The sequence below is a fragment of the Drosophila erecta genome, unplaced genomic scaffold, assembly GCF_003286155.1.
Source record: "Drosophila erecta strain 14021-0224.00,06,07 unplaced genomic scaffold, DereRS2 tig00000092-arrow-pilon, whole genome shotgun sequence".
Taxonomy (NCBI): domain Eukaryota; kingdom Metazoa; phylum Arthropoda; class Insecta; order Diptera; family Drosophilidae; genus Drosophila; species Drosophila erecta.
In genome coordinates, this window is record NW_020825207.1 from 12,850,536 (window position 1) to 12,870,492 (window position 19,957).

At 41.6% G+C, this 19,957-nt stretch overlaps 6 protein-coding genes and 1 long non-coding RNA gene across 10 annotated transcripts; 2 read left to right on the forward strand and 5 right to left on the reverse strand.

The window, feature by feature from the left end:
• Positions 1–4,999: 4,999 nt before the first annotated feature.
• Positions 5,000–5,973, reverse strand: LOC113564305. The gene is made up of 4 exons (XR_003407903.1): positions 5,815–5,973; positions 5,667–5,758; positions 5,483–5,612; positions 5,000–5,427 (listed from the first exon to the last, which is right to left on the reverse strand). It is a non-coding gene; the product is annotated as an uncharacterized LOC113564305 (long non-coding RNA).
• A 271-nt stretch (positions 5,974–6,244) lies between these two features.
• LOC113564318 lies at positions 6,245–6,915 on the reverse strand. The gene is made up of 4 exons (XM_026980883.1): positions 6,774–6,915; positions 6,619–6,710; positions 6,411–6,564; positions 6,245–6,354 (listed from the first exon to the last, which is right to left on the reverse strand). Exons 1-4 carry the CDS (start codon positions 6,877–6,879, stop codon positions 6,245–6,247), a joined length of 462 nt encoding a protein of 153 aa, XP_026836684.1. The 5' UTR covers positions 6,880–6,915.
• Positions 6,916–8,477: 1,562 nt separating this feature from the next.
• On the reverse strand, positions 8,478–9,224 carry LOC113564339. Its single transcript, XM_026981042.1, has 3 exons — positions 9,143–9,224; positions 8,996–9,087; positions 8,478–8,943 (listed from the first exon to the last, which is right to left on the reverse strand). Exons 1-3 carry the CDS (start codon positions 9,222–9,224, stop codon positions 8,701–8,703), a joined length of 417 nt encoding a protein of 138 aa, XP_026836843.1. The 3' UTR covers positions 8,478–8,700.
• Positions 9,225–11,100: 1,876 nt separating this feature from the next.
• LOC6547450 (dynein light chain roadblock-type 1) lies at positions 11,101–11,659 on the reverse strand. The gene is made up of 2 exons (XM_001974827.3): positions 11,550–11,659; positions 11,101–11,496 (listed from the first exon to the last, which is right to left on the reverse strand). Exons 1-2 carry the CDS (start codon positions 11,568–11,570, stop codon positions 11,173–11,175), a joined length of 345 nt encoding a protein of 114 aa, XP_001974863.1. The 5' UTR covers positions 11,571–11,659; the 3' UTR covers positions 11,101–11,172.
• Positions 11,660–16,302: 4,643 nt separating this feature from the next.
• On the reverse strand, positions 16,303–17,010 carry LOC6547449. Its single transcript, XM_001974826.2, has one exon. It carries the CDS (start codon positions 16,908–16,910, stop codon positions 16,413–16,415), a length of 498 nt encoding a protein of 165 aa, XP_001974862.1. The 5' UTR covers positions 16,911–17,010; the 3' UTR covers positions 16,303–16,412.
• A 303-nt stretch (positions 17,011–17,313) lies between these two features.
• On the forward strand, positions 17,314–18,030 carry LOC26526101. 3 transcript variants are annotated; one of them, XM_015157257.2, is made up of 4 exons: positions 17,314–17,531; positions 17,579–17,673; positions 17,727–17,883; positions 17,947–18,030. In XM_015157257.2, exons 1-4 carry the CDS (start codon positions 17,411–17,413, stop codon positions 18,015–18,017), a joined length of 444 nt encoding a protein of 147 aa, XP_015012743.2. In that variant the 5' UTR covers positions 17,314–17,410; the 3' UTR covers positions 18,018–18,030. The 3 variants fall into 3 exon arrangements, with proteins under 3 accessions (XP_015012743.2, XP_026836337.1, XP_026836338.1); XM_026980536.1 differs by having other exon boundaries at positions 17,579–17,658; XM_026980537.1 differs by lacking the exon at positions 17,947–18,030 and having other exon boundaries at positions 17,818–17,871.
• Positions 18,031–18,495: 465 nt separating this feature from the next.
• On the forward strand, positions 18,496–19,125 carry LOC26526086. Of its 2 annotated transcripts, none has more exons than XM_015157253.2 (4): positions 18,496–18,619; positions 18,675–18,769; positions 18,830–18,980; positions 19,047–19,125. In XM_015157253.2, the coding sequence occupies exons 1-4, from the start codon at positions 18,520–18,522 to the stop codon at positions 19,103–19,105; spliced, it is 405 nt and encodes a 134-aa protein (XP_015012739.1). In that variant the 5' UTR covers positions 18,496–18,519; the 3' UTR covers positions 19,106–19,125. The 2 variants fall into 2 exon arrangements, with proteins under 2 accessions (XP_015012739.1, XP_026836339.1); XM_026980538.1 differs by having other exon boundaries at positions 18,520–18,619; positions 18,702–18,769; positions 19,047–19,116.
• The last annotated feature ends 832 nt before the right edge of the window (positions 19,126–19,957 follow it).

Sequence of the window (19,957 nt, forward strand, 5' to 3'; positions counted from 1 at the left end):
CGAATCCTCGCCCATTTCCCCTCTGTTAATATATACGTTGATGCCAATTTAGCTATTACATAAGTGAGTCAGCTGAAAAGGAAACCAGCTCGACTACAAAATGATGATGGAACGCAAGTACAAGTTGGTTAGACGTCTTCAGCTGCGTTGTCAGAAAGTCGAGAAATTGAGAAGCGCATGGAGGGGCAGAGTCATCATTACGTTGATTTGCGGTTCAAAAATGCATGCACTTATTTGCTACTGTTCATGATTGTGGCTGATTTTCCACGAGCCGAATGGGGATTGGCTTGGTCAATTCCCTCAGGACTGACACATTGACAGACTGACCGACTGACTAGTCCTTGACTTGGTGACCCAGTTGGACTTTGTTTTAGCCCCGCCAATAATGTTTGCCCGTTAGATATTTATTTGCTTTGCTTTTCCATTTGGAATTTCCAATTTTTCCGCTGCTCCGTCTGCCATTTATTGCTCTTGAGCTGTTTTCACTTGGGAGCTGGAAGACGACGGGTTCTCCAAAGGTCATCCACTGCAGCACAACAGCAACAATTCCGACTTCATCATCCTTTGCCAGTCATCGGAATCGCCTCCAACTTTCACATTAGCTTGTGTGGGTCGACGTGCTCTATCGTTCATCGTTTATATTATCGGCTCGGCATCAGCATCATCATCATCATAGTCGTCATCTACCCCGTCATCGCTTTTGGGCCATGGCACTGTGTTGGCCTTATCCGCTTGGCCCAATCGCCTCGCCCTCTCGCCTGGCCAATTCCTTTGATTACCGCACCCTTTTCGCTCTTTGTTTAGTCTTAGGTCATCATAAATTGCTTGCTTTCGAGTCAATTATTGATATAGGATTTGCAGCCGTGATTAAGCTGCCTCTTCCTTATTGGCTAAGTGGGTCAGTGGAGTGTGGCCATGCCCGTTTGGGCCTTTGTTTTAGGCCTGCTCTTCGTTACGGCGAAAGTTCAATGCCAGCTCAGTTGCCAGCGCCAAAGGCAACTGCACGCCAAGTGGCCAAGTGCATTAGTTGCCCCATAAACATTGATAAGGCAGCGATAAGGAGCCAGATACCCACTCCAAGACCCATTTCGATCCCATTACGATCCGCATTCCCCGGCAAATTGTAGCACTCATAATTTGTTTTTGATTGCCTGGCACTTTGGCCGCTCCTCGGACCTAAGCAAACCGAAATATAAATCCAAACAAGTGCTCTCTGAGCCGTCTAGGGGACACTCGAAGCGCCGGGGCAAACAAAACAGGACGGGCACACGGGTTTTGGAATGGGGAATCCAGTCCAGACCCTTAGCCCATCTTTTCCTGTCTTGTCGGCATCTTTTGCTCCACACTGGCGCTTCCGTCGCTGCAACGAGAGATGCAAATGGTAAGGTCTGGCCAAATGCGCTTAGAGAAAAATCGAGTCCTAAGCAGGGGAAACTGAATAGCCTAAAAGCACTGAATAAGTGCTTTGAACATTTTTCATTTTCAAATTAATAAGAAAAAGTTATGCTCCTTTCGTAAATTTGTAAGTTTTCAAATTTGATTATTATTTTGATTGTTAAACGTTGCATCTGCAGCACCTTTTTTTGTTGCGTGTAGAATAGAGTGGAGCGGTTCGAGTGTGCTCGAAAGTCTTTTGACAATATTTGCGCGCCTTGACAATAAAACGCAAAGTGAAGTCTTGAGCTGCAGCTCCTCCATCTGCATCCCCAGTATTTTAGTATCTCAGTATTCCTGTATTTGTGTATCTGTGCGGCGGGTCATTTAAATTTCATGGTAAATCAAAAATGCTTGTGTTTATTATTTGTTTTGTGTGCTGTGCCGCGGCCGAGGACTCCGCGGTTCGCTTTTCCTGTTTGTCTTTGGGTTCCAGTTCATTTCAGCCGAGCGGCGATGTCTTTCCTTTTGTTAGCCATGAAGGCGCCCTTTCCCATCCTTCGTCCCTTGCCCCTCCCACTCAGCGATTGCCGGCGGCATCCTTTGTGGGCTACACAGGATGTCGATTACATTTGTTTACTGCACTCGGCGCACTATAATTTCCCCCTCGCTTAATGAACAGGTGCCCCTGTTGTTGTCTCTGCTGGAACTGCATCCGTACTTAATTAGCCCAGTGCAGTGTGCACTGGAACCCAGAGACATCGGGGACAAACATGGCCATCCAACGCCGCACAAATCCAGCATTTGTGGCTTTTAATCTCAAAAGCGCATCGCCAGATTTACGCTCAAGACAAGATCAAAGCGTCAACTTAGCATTCAGCAGCCCACCAATCAGATGAACTGCGAAATCCACTCGAGATGCAAGTGAATATCTGGACTGCTTCTCTGGAGTCCACATCCCCTAGTTAATGCCACGTGATTTGCATTCCATTCAGATGTTGCAGTGATTTTTCAGAGAGTACAGACTTTCAAGGATAATTATATATTTACATACAATTTAACAAGCACGTGTAGTAGTTAGTTAGTAGTTGTTCCTAAACCATCTTACTTTGTCTGAAACTGAATCTCTTGACGCAGATGTAAATTACCTCAACAATGTTGCAAAAGATATTTAGCCAAGTTAAGACCCAAAGCATGCATCTCGGTAACCACTCTCAGTCTAAAGATAAAAAAGCGATAATATTTTAATGACTAGGACTCCGATCGCAGGGATCGTGGGTGTCGGTGGAGTGGGATTTCAGGCATTACTCAATCAGCGGGCCATAAATGCAAGCTGATTAATGCAGCTGCCTGTCCGACGACAAGTGCAACATTTCCGGTGACAATGATGGGGACTTATGGTACGCTGAAAAAATTTCTCTCTACTATCTTGAATGCATTTTGGAATGGATTTCCTTGGAAATACAGGTTGGGCACCTAATTGAGTACAGAGCGTTTCCAGAAAACTGTTAAGCAAACACAACTTGAAGTTTTCACTCGCGCTGAAAACAATTTTTTTACGTGCAGCTTGGGCATGTTGCTGAAGTTGTCGGCTATGTAGACGACGTCATGCAGTCTGCGGATCACGGAGTAGCAATCAAACAGAGGCCACATTTGGGGTCCATGACAAGGACAAGTGTCAAAACGCAGGTTGCACTCATTTAAATTGGCATGATTTACGTTTGCCCCCACCAGCAAGCGACTGCTTGGCATCGCATCGCCTGTCATCCATGTGGATGCAACTGTGGCAATATGGCAAATTCCAACAGCACTTAACAAGCCGCAGCCGAAGGAAATGAGAAACAGCGCAGACAAGTCGCTGACATGGCCAAAGGGACTTATCCGGGAACGGGCAAGGGGGCCTGTAAACTGAGCGCTGGGCGATCCCATCCGATCCGATCCGGATTCCTGAGTGGGCATCAAGTCGGCGCCGCCTCATGTTGCCATGTTCATCGCCAAGTCACCTCCGTCTTCTCAGCCATTTGGTGTGCATGCAAAGTGTTGAATAATTTGTTGCGAAATATTTCTAGATGCACAATGTCGGCGATTCCATTGCACCCAGCAAAGTCGTCGGTTTGGCTTTAAAATAGCTTTTAAAAGTAAACTTTAGGGTGCACAAAAATGTAAATACTTTTATTTTTCTGTTGTAAACTTAAACCTATCTGTATCTAATAGCTAGCAGCATTTTGTATGTATTTAGGCTTTTCTCTACGGGCACTTCACAAGTATTTTTGTCGGGTGCCCCGCGGCTTCGATGGCTTCTGGCCTTGCTGCTAGACCGGCTTGTTAGGCTGCAACATGCTGTTGCAACGCCGGCGACTGCAACAGCGACTGCAACTGCAACTGCAACTGTTGCGTTGCTGCGTAATTAAGTGGGCGACAGTCTGGTAAATGCAAATTTCTTGGCCTTGTCGCACTGCTCGCCGCAGGACATGGCCAAATTCAGATGCTGGCGACCGATATGGCCGATAGGGGGTTTCTGTTGCTGCTCTGCATCGGCTTGTAGACGGCGATAAGCGCTCGCCTATGATCTATGATCCTGACCTTGGCTGGCAGATCAGAATGCGCATACGCAATGTTGCACATTCTTAATTAAAATGTCAAAACTGGTTTAATGGCGTTAATGAACGAACAGCACTCAGTTCGTTAGTCTTGAGGTTTGACAATATTGCTTGGATTCCTGGGATTCCTTCGGTTCGATGTTCAAGGCTTGCGATGTTCTGGCTTTTGATCTGCCAGGCGATCTGGAATTTGATTTATCGTTAGATTTGCTGCGTTTACAAACAAATGCTGCCGCCGCCAGCGCCGTAAAATGGAAAGTTTTTCCGTTGCTTTGAAAGTTTGCGTAGTGACGGTTGATTTATAGAAATCAGAGCCTGGTCTTGCAGCCATTGTTAAGTTCGTTATCGTGTCTGCAAAACTGTTAACTGCGCTATGCCGAGTTATGGCACACAATTGGTAAGACAACCCAGCAGTGGATGTCTGATCATGGATATGACATAACTAAGCGCTAGCTGATTAGTTATTAATATCGATCTGATTTTTTCGATGAAACATTTAAGGACTTGTAGTTTTGTTTATTTTTCACCCATCTTCACTCTTTTATTAGTCTTAAATGTTAATTTAATTCATTGCATTCCCTTCTTTTCAAAGCAGGCGCCAGTGCAGCACAGACACACTTGCCAAAACTTCTTAGATGTTTCCAAGCGCATTTCGCAACCCAACGTTATAGAAAATATAAAGTGTTAGACCTCTTGATATATCCACACAAGATAATCAAGCTTAAGAATTAATAATCTCCATGTTACAAGACAGATCCAAGTCATTTTTCACAGTGCACCAAGCCCAAAACCCGACTCTTGGGGTTTCCCTTGTCTGCAAAGTTGTGTGATTTATTTGGGCGGCTCGGGTGTTTTTTGCTCTTTGTGCGCCGCGCTTTTTATTACGGCCCAGTTTTTATTATTTTTATTGGCGCGCACTCCAGTGGTTTTCGCCGGAGTGCAGGAGTCCAGCTGGAGGAGTTGCAGGCCCATGACGCACCACCCTCACCACTTCCCTGAGGCTGTAAAGTGAACTGCATTGGGTGTATGGATATGCATATCCAGGCAGGCACACCCGAATATGTGCATTTATTATTTTACTTGGCTTGCTTGCATTTTGCAACAACGATCTGTAGACACAATAAATTACCAATTATATTTTCATTTCATATTTCTGTCATTGATTTCGCTTCCAGAGTGAGGCTCCATACTCAATGAAAACAAACGGGGGATGACTGCTCCGCCCTTTAAGTCAGGCGAAATTCATATCCACTGGAAAAGCCGTTCATTTCATCAATCAACAGACAAATTTGTATAGCTTCTAAAATGGTTTCGAAAAGGACACAGAAAATTTTACAAATTAAATTAAAATACATTGGAGTATTTCAGTATCATACGGTTTACATTTCATTTTCTAATCTTTTCAATTTCAATGCATATATCACTGCAGTGATAATAGTAAACAAAAACATTGCTAAAATAAATAGGGATTAAAAATACGCTTTCTATTGTTAAGACGGCTGGCTCACCCGCTACTATAAAGTGGAGAATATAGAGCAACTTCTCGCTATCGATCACTATCATAATATATACGATAGTTAATGCAATATTTAGCGGAATCCCTATAGCCACCGAAGTCCACAAGAGACATAACGTGCTCTAAAAATTAAAAAGGATCAAAATAAAATGACTAATACACGCATCTTCACTTACATAGATTGCCCCAAGCAGAAGCAATATTCCAAACAAAATTGCAAAGCAATATATCCCAATCTCCGCTTTATTGTATGTGGTAATGGTCTCTTCTGTGCAAAATGATACAACTTAGATTAAATCGTTATGTATTGTAAAGTATACTTACTGGAAGCTCTCAATGAAATTAAAAGGATATATATTAATATTGTGCCGATGCCCGCAAAAATGACGTCAAATCGACTGGGACTTAATATATTACACATTTTGCTTCTTTTATCAGTTTAGAATCTTATACTGAACGTATTATACGTAATATTGAATTATTGAAATGTTACAGAAAACTCAAAGAACAATAAAAAAAATTTTGTTCATTAACATAAGGGGATATATCAAAAACAATAACATTATATTTTTCTTTTTAATTACATCAAAATGTTTATATTTCTTCGCTCAGCTAAATGGGCTAAATCTCGAAGTGCAGTCTTAACCGTAAACCAAAAACAAGTCATTCAAAATGTATATTTTAATTTACATACAAACAAATTTGTATAGCTTTAAAAATGGCCTCAAAAAGGACATACATTGCAATTTTTCAGTCAAAGGCACCTCACCAGGTATATACCGATACGGTCTTCCATTGCACTTCTTGATCTTTTTAATTCCAATGCATATATCACTGATATGTAAACCAGATACAAACCGAAACCTAAAACAAAGCGGGATTTAATGCTTACACTCTATTTTTTAGGTCGAGTGACTCACATGGAAAAATTATTAAAAAGGTAATGGTGTATACTTTCTCCAGCTCTTTGATAAACTCCCATTCTCTGCACAACTTGATTATAAATACGATGGTAGTTGAAACAAATACCGGAACTATTATTGCCACCCAAGTCCACACAAGAAAGCGGTTATTCTAAAATCAAAAAGTATCAAAATAAAATGCTTAAGATACGCATCTTTCAAATACCAAGATTGCCCCAAGCAGAATAAATATTGCAGCTAAAATTGCAAAGCTGCCTTCCCCAATTCCGATTTTGTGGTATATGTTAAAGGTTTCACCTGTGCAAAAAGATAAGGATTAGAATTTAACTTTTTAATTTATGTATTTAAACGTATATTTACGGGTAGACACATATGTAATAATAAAAACACTAAGTATTAATATGCCGATGGCCAAAATACCGAGTTCTAATCGACTGGTAAGTTTCCCACGAAAAAAGTTGCACATATTCCTATTTTATTGGTTTAGAAGGAAAATGTTGTTTAATTTAACCAAAAACTCAATGAATTGATGATTCGTAGAAGTAACCCAACTTATTAAGATCAAGAATTAAACATTTTTTTAAGTAAATCAAAATGTTTCCACTTTTTTTCTCAGCCAAATTCATTTCATCTCGCACTTGAATGAAACCTAGTAGTCGGAAAAATGCTGCCTTAACCGTAAAGTAAAACCTCCCCCATAGTTTAGTTATCAGAAAGGAAAGCGCGAAAATCCCTTTGTTGGACTGTTTTTATTTTCGTCTGCAGCCGGGACCGTGTGTATTTATTTCCTTTGACGTTCTATAAGGCCGGCTCTATAAAGATGGCTTTTGTGCGAAGCCTGCCGCCGCATCCCAGCGATTTGGGTATGGAAATCAAAAGTCGCCGTTAAAGTGTCTAGAAAATTGTGCATGCATTAAACAAATGAAACTCCCTTCATCCCGAAGGACGGACAGAGTGACCAAGGGTCGGACCAGGAATCACCCCGGGTCCATGTGCAAATTAAAATGGGAATAAGAGGCGATGTGCGGTATTTTGTAGGGACAGACTTGCAGTTGAGGGTTGAGCATTAAAAGTTAAACCAGACTGGATTGAATGACTTTAGGGAGAGGTTGGGCGATGTTGAAGCCACAAATGCAATCAAAAAATATTTATTTTTTTTTTAAGATTTCTTAGAAACTTATCCAAGCTGATGATGCATTTAGCTAATAATATATTATTAGGAATTGGGCTTGTGAGCAGGGAAACGCTTACTGCACATTAAATATTTCTGCTAAACTCAAGAATAGGATTCCCGGATGGGTATTGAAATGTGAACAATTGCTCGACCTCCTCCTATACGTCATTTACCTGGCCAATTATAAAGTTCGGCTGGAAGTCCAAACTAGCGCTAAAACTACAGAAAAGCCAAAAGGAACGTAATTCAATCTGGGCAGCTCACTTTTTCCGGGCTTTTTTAGAAGCTTACCTTGATGGGTGGTGTAATTATATTCTCCAATTTTCATGGGTCGAGAGGACTCGTGTGCCTCATTTTCTTTGCATATTTTACCATAATTTGCTGTTCTTGTTTGTTCTGCCAGTTGTCCTGGCGAACAAATTGCGAATTGAAAACTTCGAAAACTAACAGCAATTACAGAATTTTACGAAAACCGAAACCAAACGAAACCAAACGAAACGGGTACGAGCCCGAGCCAGAACCCAAAACTTGGGCTATTTGGCTGACTGTGCGTGTAATTATAATTTTCTTTAAGTCGGTTTGCGCAAACTTTCCTTTATGTCAAACTTTCGTCCTGCTGCTCTTTCCATCTCTGCGACCGCAAATAATTTTGTGGAAAAGTTGCCGCTCTCCCCTTTTCACTGAATTACTGAATTTTCCCGATTTTTCCATGTTGTTGGTAATTATGCTCTTTGTGCGACGCAAGCAAACTTTTGGGTACATCGTCTGAGTGTATTAGTTGTAATGTGCTTCGGTTAGCCCAAGGAGGAGCGCAAGTTGCCAAACTTACTGCAACAATAACAAGGAAAACAAGCATCGACGGAGGCAGAGCCATTTGTATTTTGGGAACTTACCTTTCGTTTTGGCCATATCCTTCGGCTAGACAATGTGTCTTATTAGAGGGGCTTGCCAGCGCTAAACTTTCCGGTGATTTTCATTCACCATCATTAGAAGTTTGGCATCAAATTTTCAGCTAATCACGTTGTCGATGAATGGGATTGTAACTTTAAAAGCAGTTTTCCAACTCGCGCGTTCCCTTAATATTTCCATTAGCACCAGCCGGATCCATTCATTTCATTTAAATAGGTCAAGATAAACAGAAGCCAAACGCATGAAAACACTAATAACATTAGATATTTGACTACCATAATTGATCTGCTTACCTATTAAAAACGTCAGATGCAAAATGTGTCCGATTTTGAAAAACATTTCAAAAGAATTCCAGTCCTTGAGTAGAGTGCTTATCTTGAACGCAAATACGAATGCACAGCATATTGGTATGACAAAAATAGAGAGCAACGCAAAATGTATATACTCCTAGAAATAATAGCTTAGCTCAATGTACCACTGAAAAATATTAAGTTAGTACCACATCCGACATCATTTTTATTGTAAAGCCAAAGCCAATGAAAATAACAACCGGAGTAAGGAACATAATATCGTATGTGCTGACCCTAAACACTGGGAGTTACTGAAAATTAACACATTTTTCAAATCGGTATGTATATTTGTCTACCATGTCGCAGCAGCCCTATCAAAATGGATACGAAAGCAAATCCTCCCAGAATCCATAAAAGAGGCGATTTTATTTTACACATTTTTGGAAATTGAAAGATTTTCTTGTCGACACTAAGTTCCAGGCTAACTCTTCCTAGGATTGCATGCAGTCCATTCTTAACCGTGGCAAACGTATCTCTCGCGTATTTTCACCTAATGAAATCCATCCATAGTTCAGTCAAACAAATGAAAACTAATTTTTGCTGCCTGCCACTTAACACCAACTCACGACTTGTCCATTTCGTCTAATGACCAGATATATTCCCATACTGAAGCCGTTGCTGGAGGCTGTGATTTGGCTAACTGCCTCTGCATGATCTCTCGTTGTATGCCTTTTATTGGGTTACTCAATCAAATATGTGATGCGGCAACTCCGGCTATTAAACACCATGCAGGCTAATACATTGCAGTTAATCAATATCAGGTTTTGTAACTAGTATTTTGTTGGGCACAAAGCGGTTCGTATTGATATGTCAATTTACTTAGCGGCAATCGAAAGTCAAATGTATTTAAAAAGATTTTCATTTATAGTAATAAACACAATTCTCCCTGTGCACACTCGTATGTGATATTTGGACCCCATCTCCAATGCACAGCATTCCACTGTGCGATGCTAATTCGAATGCAAGCCCTCGAACATCCTTGAGAGTTATGCAAAGCAGGAGCTGCCGAATGCAAAATGTGTTTTCACTTTTGTTCGTTTATCAAACGGGTGTCGGACTGACTGGCTTGTGGGGCTTGCGGGGCCAGCGGGGCCAGCGGGGGTTTGTGGCAAGGCGCCATGGCTGCAATATGACCAACGGCAACAAATAGCTGACAGTAAAAACGGCCAAGGCGCTGGATACAGCTGAAACCTGAAAAGGACCCGGGGCAAATTCACGACTCGCATATTGAAAACAAACTGCAGTCTGAGCGGAGTGAAGACAGGCACACGTGATGGGGGATATTGTGCGATTGTGTGATTGTGTTTACGGTGTGGCTACATGGCTGCATGGATGTGGAGCGGGCGCAGCTGGCTGAACTCAGAGTCCCTCCCCCATGAAGTGAAGCCAAGTGAAAATGAAAACAAAGTTTAACAAACCGTGGCTAACGAGCTACATTATTAAAACTTCAAAAATGCATAAATTTGCCGGAGACGAATGGAGCGAACTGCAGACTGCGGCATTATAATAATATAATGCATATCCCGGGCAGGCATTTGAAAGTTATTGACACCTCCGCCGCTCTCCGCTCACCGCTTTCCCTACTCCCACCACCCAACAGCGGGGAAAACTCGTGACGTGATCGGTTTTGAGGCTCCTCCGAAGGAAGGTGTTGCAACACAGGCCAGGTTCCACAAAAGCTGCACGATCTGGGCACTGGGCACTGGGCACCCGCTCCCCAATCCCAACCTAGCCCCAATCCCAAGCTGGAACTGCGGATCGAGTTCGCGACTCGGCTGCCAAGTGATTCTGCGCATATTAGTTGGCCATTAGGCGCACACCATTGTCAGCTGAACGAACGGCAGTCGGAGGCGCATTAAAATGCAGGCGGTGTTAAATATTACAAGCGCCCCCTGTTGCAGAAAAGGGGAAAAGGTTTCGCGCTGATTTGCAGCTGCCACTCAAGGGAGGTGGTGGAAGGGGGTGGCAGGGGGTGGTGCCGCAGATCGCGTAGGAGCTTGTGAAATGCATTGGCGACGTGATATGTTAATCTTTGTGGCGAAAACGTGGAGCGTTTCGGATGCGGATGTTTTGCAGACTGAAGAGCACTTGTCGGTAAGACATGGCTTGAAGTGGAGAAGCCTCCTATTCATTCAAATGAATTGAATATATAGTTTAGGATTATCTTAGGACTTGGACTGGACTGGCTAAGTATTTGGCTAACTTCATAGGAAACATTTTGTCCGCAGTAAATTTTGCTCTTCAAAGGCTTGCACTTGGTAACAGCAAACGGCTAACTGAATACTTTATTTAGTGCTTTTGCGCTAATCATGAAGTCAGCACAATGCTAACCCTTTATGTTAAGAAAAGTATCCTTGGCATTCTGCACCACCAAAACGGTGATCTTGGCATCTGGCGTAATGAGTACCTCGTGGTACTTGGTGCGAACTCTCAATAGAGTCAAATTTTGAGCTGGCTCCATTTTGGAGAGGAATGCCTGGCACTTCTCCCGCAAATTGTCATATAGGCAGGCGTACTGCAAGCCATCCTGGCGATCCATCGAGGTTTTAACCGGCACACCCGAGTGATTCATGATCAATATGTCCTCCACGCCGGGTTTCGCCTGCACTTGGCGAAATACTTCCTCCACGTAGCTCTTAGTTCGCTTTGGCTGCGTAATGTTTTGATCCATCAGCTTGGAAGTACAAATATTTGCACACTTACATCTGTATCTGCTTCCTGCATTTTGACTATAGTTTTGCTTCCAAATTTACTTAAATGTAATACTTTTCTTGTTGCAATGACTGCTTGGGTTGCTTAAATTCGTGTTTGTGGCTGTGACATTTGAGCATAAAAATCTAAAAATAGAATTCACTTGCTTGTGTGAGTGAAAACAGTAAATAAATAAGTTGTGCTAGAAGACGATTTTCGGTCCGAAATCAGTTTTGATCTAAGAAACGAATTTGATTAATGTTTTGGTCAATTTCGTTGTAATATGAGCTAAATATTATTTAAAAATTGATGCCGTGACTATTATTTATTTTTAAGAAGTTGCTTCATATTCTTTAGTTAAAATCGCCGCTCGAATTAGCTACCGTTCACATATACATATTTTTATTATTAATTATCTGTAATATATTTATTTTTTGGTACCCAGGGAACAACTCGGGGTCGTACAACTTCGAGTCGACTTGAAATAATAAATGTTAAACATAAATGTATGTATGTATGTATGTATGTATTTATGTATGTATGTATGTATGTATGTATGTATGTATGTATGTAGTGTATGTGTTACTTGCACAAAGTAGTAAAAATTGTCTTAATTAAAGCCTGAAGAATGTTTAACTTACTGTCGGAACACGAAGTTATTGCCGCTTTTGATATTTGTTCAGGAAAAATTTCGTCTTGTAGCCCTATAATTCCCAACTAGTTCTAGCGCGGGCGGTAAGGCATGTCTGCTAATTTCGAGTCGAAAGTAGTCCAAGTCATCCTCTTGTCGGTCGAGCAGTGAATGTAGTGTATGTGTAGTGTATGAACCGGTGTATGTATGTACAGATGGATGTACCGGTGTATGTATGTACAGATGGATGTATCGGTGTATGTATGTACAGATGGATGTATGTATGTACCGATGGATCTATGTATGTACCGATGGATCTATGTATGTACAGATGGATGTATGTATGTACCGATGGATGTATGTATGTAGGTATGTATGTATGTAGGGTTGTATGTATGTAGGGATGTGTGTGTGTGTGTGTATGTATGTATGTATGTATGTATGTATGTATGTATGTATGTATGTATGTATGTATGTATGTATGTATGTATGTATGTATGTATGTATGTATGTATGTATGTATGTATGTATGTATGTATGTATGTATGTATGTATGTATGTATGTATGTATGTATGTATGTATGTATGTATGTATGTATGTATGTATGTATGTATGTATGTATGTATGTATGTATGTATGTATGTATGTATGTATGTATGTATGTATGTATGTATGTATGTATGTATGTACGTATGTATGTATGTACGTATGTATGTATGCATGCATGCATGTATATGTTCGCTTAAAAGTATGTAACAGGCAGGCACACACTTTTAAAACATATTTCAGTTTTTTTTCATCTTATTATTTGTTTCCCAATTTCTACCGATACTGCAGAAAATGTGTAAATTTCTCGTTCGCACTTCCACTAGCTGAGTAACGGGTATCTGATAGTCGGGCAACTCGACCATGCCATTCTATCTTGTTTTGTTTGTACTCTTGCAAAAGGATTTTAGGTGCATCTGAGTAAAGTCAGCAGCATTTGCGCCCCGTTATTAGTACTGAGGCAGAAGAAAGATTAATAAATTCCTTGGGTATCATCCCTTGACGTCATAATCACGGGCATTAGATGATTTAGTCGGATGCCAAGCAGAGCCAAATTAGGCGGGAGTTATTTGCCAAAGCGGGCTGTAAGTCTACAACCAACTCTAATCGGCTCCTAACTCAGCTGCCAAGCATCATGGACGGCCCACTTTCGCGGCGCGCTCCCAGAGCATAAAGTGCAATTATAGCGGTGCAGCGAGGAGCAGGGCCATGAAATACCAACACCCGACAGCTGTAAACAACAATTTGCCGGGCGGCCATAAGCGCATCGCGCATCGCGCATCTCGCATCTGAGACCAAATGCCAATAACTCGCCGTGCGAGAGCGCTTATAAAAAAGTTATTTAAAAGCCCAGCCAACTCGGCTGGAGTCCAAGAGCCAAACTCAAGCCAGGCCAAGCCAAACCAATCCAAGCCAACAATGGCAAATGATGATGAGACGTCCAGTCGTTCCAGGTTAAACGTTCAAAAAGTTAGACGCGCGGCCAAGGAGTCGACTTCACTCAAGTCGAGTTGTGGATTGTGGATGGAAGCTTGAATGAAAATACCTCGAACAGGAGAAGCGAACGTAATGAGCAAATTTATGGCCAATTGATAATTTAGAGGCACTCGGTATCATCAATAATGGAGCGAACCGCTGCGGCTCTGGATCGAAGATGAGGCATTGTTATTGGGACCAATGTGGCGCAAATTGTACTAAATGTTTTTCGGCAGACCCTACGCACTCGCACATGAAATATATTTATGTGAGCATCTTAAGGGGCCCTGGGCCATATTTTATACAATTCGACTGTCAACCGAAGAACTGGGTCAGAGGTTCGTTTCGAGTTGGAAATCTCGCAGCGCTTTTGTTGTCTAGGCCTTCTTGCGCCGCAATTTAAGTCGCTAATTGAACGCTTTGTCTGACACATCGAATAAATCACAAGATTGCCAGCTTGCACCTTGCAGCCCAGTCGACGGAGGTCTGAACCTGAAAGCGAACCCGAATCCGAGCAGCGTCCACCAACTGCACGTCGCCATGTTTATGCCAATAATATGCCATAAAATATAGAAAGAAGCCGGCACAATGGAGCACTGTGCACATGGGGTCCCCATACAACTGGCTGCCGAGGAGCGGCTTCCTCTGATAAACTTTATGACATCGAGAGGGAAGTGGAAGTGCAGCCACTTTGTCAGCGGGCATCCGCCAGTTCCTGCTCCCTGGTCCCGGGTCCCTGGTCCGTGGTCCTCCGAGCCCGTCCTTGAGCACGGCGCTAAAGTTTAAGCATTGCCCGAACTTTACGCACAACTTGCACACATAATTTACGTCCCATGCTCTGCTTCTCTGCGTAATTATTGGCCAGGAGCAGGGGTCTGGATGTCGAAGAAGTTCGGGCCGAGCTGGGCATGGGTTGTACTCGTATGTGAGTGCATTAGAGGCGACCACAAATTGTTTGCTTTGCTTTGGTTTAGCGCAAATTGTAGTCATAACTTCTGCTCCGGCTGCCGTCAGTGGAACAATCGGGCTTATGATGGCTCAAATGCACCCCGTTTGGCGGACGGAATCTGGGAAAGGTTAACTGGTCTCGTACTCCTCTCTATTAGGCGTCATTCGTAATCAATCCCCTACAAATACCAGCATACCACTATCCTATGCCTAAACATAGTTGTACGTTTTTAAGTGATAATATCACATATCTAAAATAATTACGAACCATTTACGTATGGCCAATAGCGTTACCACCTCAGCCAAGTGCAGGGCGTATCCATAAGCAGATTGGCCCATTAGAAAGCCCTCCTCGACGGACGAGTCTGTTTGAGAACGCAACTGCCGCAAATCCCACATCAATCAAATTGCCCGTTGCCCTAACAACACTAACATATTAACAACTAATGTATCAACAAAAGCTTTGTGTGTGTATTGCGGGTGCAGCCGAGGCAAATTAAGCCCGGCTTAAGTAACCGCTAAGCACAATGGTGCACAGCACATGGAAGCTATATTGGCCATTAATCGCCCAAGTCAATCGGAGCAGGGCTGCGGACTTCAACCTTTAAAGTGAAAGCTAGAGATCGTAAAATGTAGATGTTCTATGCGAGTATGTCTATATGGGCTTATTAAAACTGTTACTTTTCGTCCAAGGGAGAATCATTTTGTTACGGGCAAGTTCTATGGTATTTTCAACCGGCGTTTCCCGTTTATTACTGGATGCAAATGCCTTGCATGCAGCATATAATAACGTGCCACGCCCACCCAGCACTCATACATGCTCACCAGGACACCTGAGTCCTTGCTCAGGAATATAAGTTGTTATGGAACAGGGAGCGGGACTTGGCTTGGACCTGGACAAACTTCCGAGCCACCAGGATGTGTCCTTTGCCTTCTGCATTGATTTTGAATTTCCAAGGAAGTAGCGCGGAAACTTGTTAGTCGCCCATCCGCCCATCCGCCCATCCAGCCCCCATTTTACCCCTATCCACCCCACCCTTCCTGCCAACCCCACATAATTCGCTTTGCATGCAGTTTGCAGAAAAGCAGTGGAGACACGAGCCTGGCCCGGGCTATTACGCTGGCAAATTGCAATGTAATTAGTTTTTACATTTCTATATAGTCGGCGAACGTATAATTGTGGAAAATGGCATTTCTAGTTAATTAATGGCCTCCTGCCCTCGCCCCTCGCCCCTCGCCCCACGCCCCCTGCAAATGCCAATTGCCCCGCAGCCCGGGAGGGCGAAAACTTTCTGCACATTTGTTGCCGCTTCTCGGCGTGTGCAGTCAACAAAAAAAGTGCACCTGCCACGCCCCCACCCGCCCAGTGTCAACCATTGGCAACTTTGCTTGAATTGCTTGAAAAATTTAATTAAAATGCTGGCATTTTGGAACCAGTCGCAAAAATATCATTCCCACCCACGCACCCACTGAATCAGGGGGAAATCCTGGCGGGAAATGCTCCCCGAAGTGCAGCAACTTCCACAGGTTGTTGATTAAATTACCAATATGTTTGATTCGAATTGGAAATTCAGTGTGCGAAAATGGGCACATCCTTTGTGCTGCCACTTAACTCAACCACTGAATCCATTAGTTAAACCTTACAATAGTATACAGAATTTGTACTTCAAAGAATAAAGTATTCTTATTTTAATTTATGGCAAAGAAAGCTTGCCTTCTACAGTTTTACGTTAATACAAAGAAACGTCCAAAATGTTGCATTCAACTAAACAACCTAATTCAGAGGAGTTGGGTCGGGAAATGCGTAACTGCGCTTCGAGCCAAGTGGTTTTAGCGGAATCGGCTCCGAGAAGAAGAATGTTCGCAATGGCATCCTGCCCGAATTCTTTCTAAATGACATTTGTGTTTCCTCCAGCTCTTGAATATTGTCCATTCGAGGATTATTGAGTACTTTCCGGTACTTTCTGTACATCATTTCTTTCTGATTGAGAAAAGCGTACAGACGACGGCGTTTCAAGATCTTCGACTCTGTGGACCCCGAGCAAGTTTCCCTTTCCCTACTCTTGTTGACTTCTGAAGCGAGCAACCTGGCCAAGTTGAAATGGTCCGAAACGCGAATGATGCCTGCACTACCGCCGAAGGTAGTGCCTCCCTGGTAAAATGGCGAGCTTAACGTGAAACGTGTCCTAGTCCCGGAGGATATTGGAGGATGCTCGTTGTTTGGGTCGCTGGGAGCGGCGTCGCTCTTCTCCTCCAAATCCTTCGGCTTCATCTGCGCTAGCTTTTAGAAGGAGAATAATAAGCAACCCAATGTTACGCAGTTCTACGAAAAAAATAATTTGAATTTGAAATATTTAAGCTTGCTATAACGAATTGTGAAGTTATGTGAACAAATTTGTACTTTTTCCTTTAGATTTCAAAGGCAACTAGGTAAGTCACCAACAAATGTCCAAATTTCAGACTGTATAGATAGAAAATTAGGCGTAGTTTTTGTTTAGATAAGAGAACTAAAAAATAAAAATTAGCATTCAATGAACAATTAGGGTTTCCAGTGCGGCAATTTCGTATATTGTGCTGAAGTTAAACTAAAATGAAATAAATTAAAATTAAATAAAATTGAAAGTAGAAACCAAAGTGACTTGGCATTAAATGTCACTACAACTAATAAACATACACATCATTAATAGCTTGATAATGCACTTTCTAAAATTCGATAAAAGGCGTAATTTAACGCTGAAATATTTCATTCAGTGATAATAGTCCTGTTGTTTTATGACTCATACAAAAGTTGAGATGTGTTGCAATGTGAGCCGCCAACTATGTTGCATCTTTATAGGATTGCTGGCCATCACTGTGGGGTCCACCGATCTAGGATACCGAGCTCATCTGCTAGGTAAAAATGTGCCATATTATGCATTTCTATATCAGTTTATCTCGTAGACACATTTGGTTGGAATCTTTGGCTACTGCTGTCTGTTTTAGCCTGGGTGCCCATTATCTTGACAGCAGTTCTCCTGATTGTAGGCGCAATGAAGGCAGATAAGTGCTCAAAAAAAAGGGGACAAATTTTACCTTTTAGTATTTTTAGAAAATTCTTTCTCTTCTGGTGACTTGGATAACAGTCGTGCTGATTTTCGGAGTTGTTCAAATTTTTATAAAAATTGTTTTATTCACTCCACCCAAAAACATTCATCCACAAGACACGTACTATATTGTTTCTGGCGGCCTTATAATACTTCTTATACGTAAGTCAACTTAACAATTTTTTCAGCAGTATGTTAATGACAACTATTTCTCTTATTTATCAGTATTTGTATTTTCTTCCGCATACTACCCTTATGCATATAAACGGGAAATTGAAGAAGAGGAATTCGAATAAATTAAATGCTTAATTAAAATGGTCTTTTCCTAAACCATTTATTGTTATTACTATTTTCCTTTTTGTAAAACTCTTAGAGCTCTTGGTAATAAAATCGTTTACGTTATAGATATATGCATATATATATGTTTATATCCATTGCAAAATCGCATCTTTTATTTTTTGGATTTTGAAATTTTTATTCAGCATTTCATGGTCTCTGTGGAATGGAATGTTTTCGTATGTTAGTTTACTTTGAGTTTTATTTTTATTTTCAGCAGTTTCACATACTATATTCATTTATTATTTTTCTGTTATATATATAAATTTTTTAAAATCGTTTTTTCTTATGCTTATATTATCCATTTTTATTAATGCATTTTCTCTTATAGAATAATTTTTAGCCCTCTAGCCCACTTTTTCTCTAAAGCAGATTGCGTCTAGCAGTAGACGCTTCAATTGTAATAACGAGTGACTTGGATTTAAATGTCCAAAATAAATTATCAAATCAAATAAAATAACAATGTGCTTGAATGCGAACCAAAAGCCTTGTTGCGTCATAATTGCATTGTTTGCGATTTTGGTCGGGATTATAGAGTTTTCTTACGAGTGCTTTCATATAGGTAAGAATCATACCACTTTAAAACTACCAAATCTATATCTGCATTACATATATAGCCCTGTACGGAGTGAACAAATGGTTAGTGGCATCATTGATCACATGGATTCCCATTTTTATTGCTGCTTTTTTTCTGATTATAGGGGCACTCAGGGTAAGTGTTCGCTGGTCAAGGCAATCAATGGCTAATTTAAGATGCATATTTTTTCTAAAGGAAATACCCATTCTTTTGCTTATCTGGGTAACTGTGTCACTGATTTGCGGAGTTGTTTTGATTATTATAAAGGTTGGATTGATGATATACCTACATAGGCTTAGTATGAATGTAGATATTGTGGTCGCCATTTTGAATGTCATATTTTTATGTTAGTCAGTAGGAACTATAATTTTCAGCAGAATTCCCTATCAAACGAGCCTATTTTATTTTTCAGTGCTCGTCTTCATTTGGGCCGCCTACCCTTATGCATACATGCGTGAACTGAAGGGATAAAAATGATTTGATATTATCGCAGTGAAATTATCTACGCCTATTACGACGGCACAAGTATCGAAAGAGGTAGTGCTAAAGATGATTAACGAGTATTAAAAGAATATTTGTTGAAACATGTATAATGTTACTTTATGTTCTAAAGTTACCAGAGGTCTGTTTATGTACTTTAGCGACGATCAACAAACGTAAAGCTACGTTTGTCTGTCGGCTTTTACTGAAAATCAACATACCGACTTTGCGATATTCCGACTGTTGCATGACTTCGGTTTTTTATTCAACAAATAGCAGCCAGTGACCAGGGGATGTGAATTTGCATAAAATAACAGAGGCAATAACAATGGGTGACAACAAATCAAATGCAAATGGTAAACCGACCGCAAATAGAAAGTGAAAATCAAATACAAAACGCTACCGTTTATTTCTGTGCTTTCGTATCTCTGTGTTTTCTGGCCGATTTTTTGGGTCTTTTGCGTTCATTTGTCGGGCGTCTAATTTAAATAAACATTTGTTTGCACAAAGGCTTTAATACGTTTGGCAAATGACTTCCTGAATTGGGTGCTGCATATACCAGGGCACCAGCCCCACTGCTGGCTATTCGAATTGCATAATCGGTGAGACAAATGCCGTGGATTATGAAATCCTTCGCTCACAGCCTGCAAGCCCAGCAGAAAACACGGGCACAGCGGAGACGCCACCGAGCTGTGCAGCAACCTGTCGCATATTTAAAGCGATTAACGGCACGATTTCAGACGCTGCCTGCCAGCAGCACAGCAGCAATATCGCAACAGCAACAGCAACATTGCAGCAAGAAAAGCGCAGCAGCAACACGGTGGCAAAAAATTGAAATTGAAA

Excerpts from the sequence above, each read along its gene's own strand:
- LOC113564318 (XM_026980883.1), bottom strand. The coding sequence starts at position 6,879 with ATGTGCAACTTTTTTCGTGGGAAACTTACCAGTCGATTAGAACTCGGT. Across the intron at positions 6,711-6,773 it reads TATTACATATGTGTCTACCC|GTGAAACCTTTAACATATAC; the intron begins GTAAATATACGT and ends CTTTTTGCACAG. Across the intron at positions 6,565-6,618 it reads TTCTGCTTGGGGCAATCTTG|AATAACCGCTTTCTTGTGTG; the intron begins GTATTTGAAAGA and ends TTTTGATTTTAG.
- LOC6547450 (XM_001974827.3), bottom strand. The coding sequence starts at position 11,570 with ATGCAGGAAGCAGATACAGAT. Across the intron at positions 11,497-11,549 it reads TGCAGGAAGCAGATACAGAT|CCAAAGCGAACTAAGAGCTA; the intron begins GTAAGTGTGCAA and ends AACATTACGCAG.
- LOC26526101 (XM_015157257.2), top strand. The coding sequence starts at position 17,411 with ATGACTCATACAAAAGTTGAGATGTGTTGCAATGTGAGCCGCCAACTA. Across the intron at positions 17,674-17,726 it reads TGATTGTAGGCGCAATGAAG|AAAATTCTTTCTCTTCTGGT; the intron begins GCAGATAAGTGC and ends TAGTATTTTTAG. Across the intron at positions 17,884-17,946 it reads CCTTATAATACTTCTTATAC|TATTTGTATTTTCTTCCGCA; the intron begins GTAAGTCAACTT and ends CTTATTTATCAG.
- LOC26526086 (XM_015157253.2), top strand. The coding sequence starts at position 18,520 with ATGTGCTTGAATGCGAACCAAAAGCCTTGTTGCGTCATAATTGCATTG. Across the intron at positions 18,620-18,674 it reads TTACGAGTGCTTTCATATAG|CCCTGTACGGAGTGAACAAA; the intron begins GTAAGAATCATA and ends TTACATATATAG. Across the intron at positions 18,981-19,046 it reads TTTGAATGTCATATTTTTAT|TGCTCGTCTTCATTTGGGCC; the intron begins GTTAGTCAGTAG and ends TTTATTTTTCAG.
- LOC6547449 (XM_001974826.2), bottom strand. The coding sequence starts at position 16,910 with ATGAAGCCGAAGGATTTGGAGGAGAAGAGCGACGCCGCTCCCAGCGAC.
- LOC113564339 (XM_026981042.1), bottom strand. The coding sequence starts at position 9,224 with ATGTGTAAAATAAAATCGCCTCTTTTATGGATTCTGGGAGGATTTGCT. Across the intron at positions 9,088-9,142 it reads GATAGGGCTGCTGCGACATG|TGTTTAGGGTCAGCACATAC; the intron begins GTAGACAAATAT and ends AGTAACTCCCAG. Across the intron at positions 8,944-8,995 it reads TAAAAATGATGTCGGATGTG|GAGTATATACATTTTGCGTT; the intron begins GTACTAACTTAA and ends TATTATTTCTAG.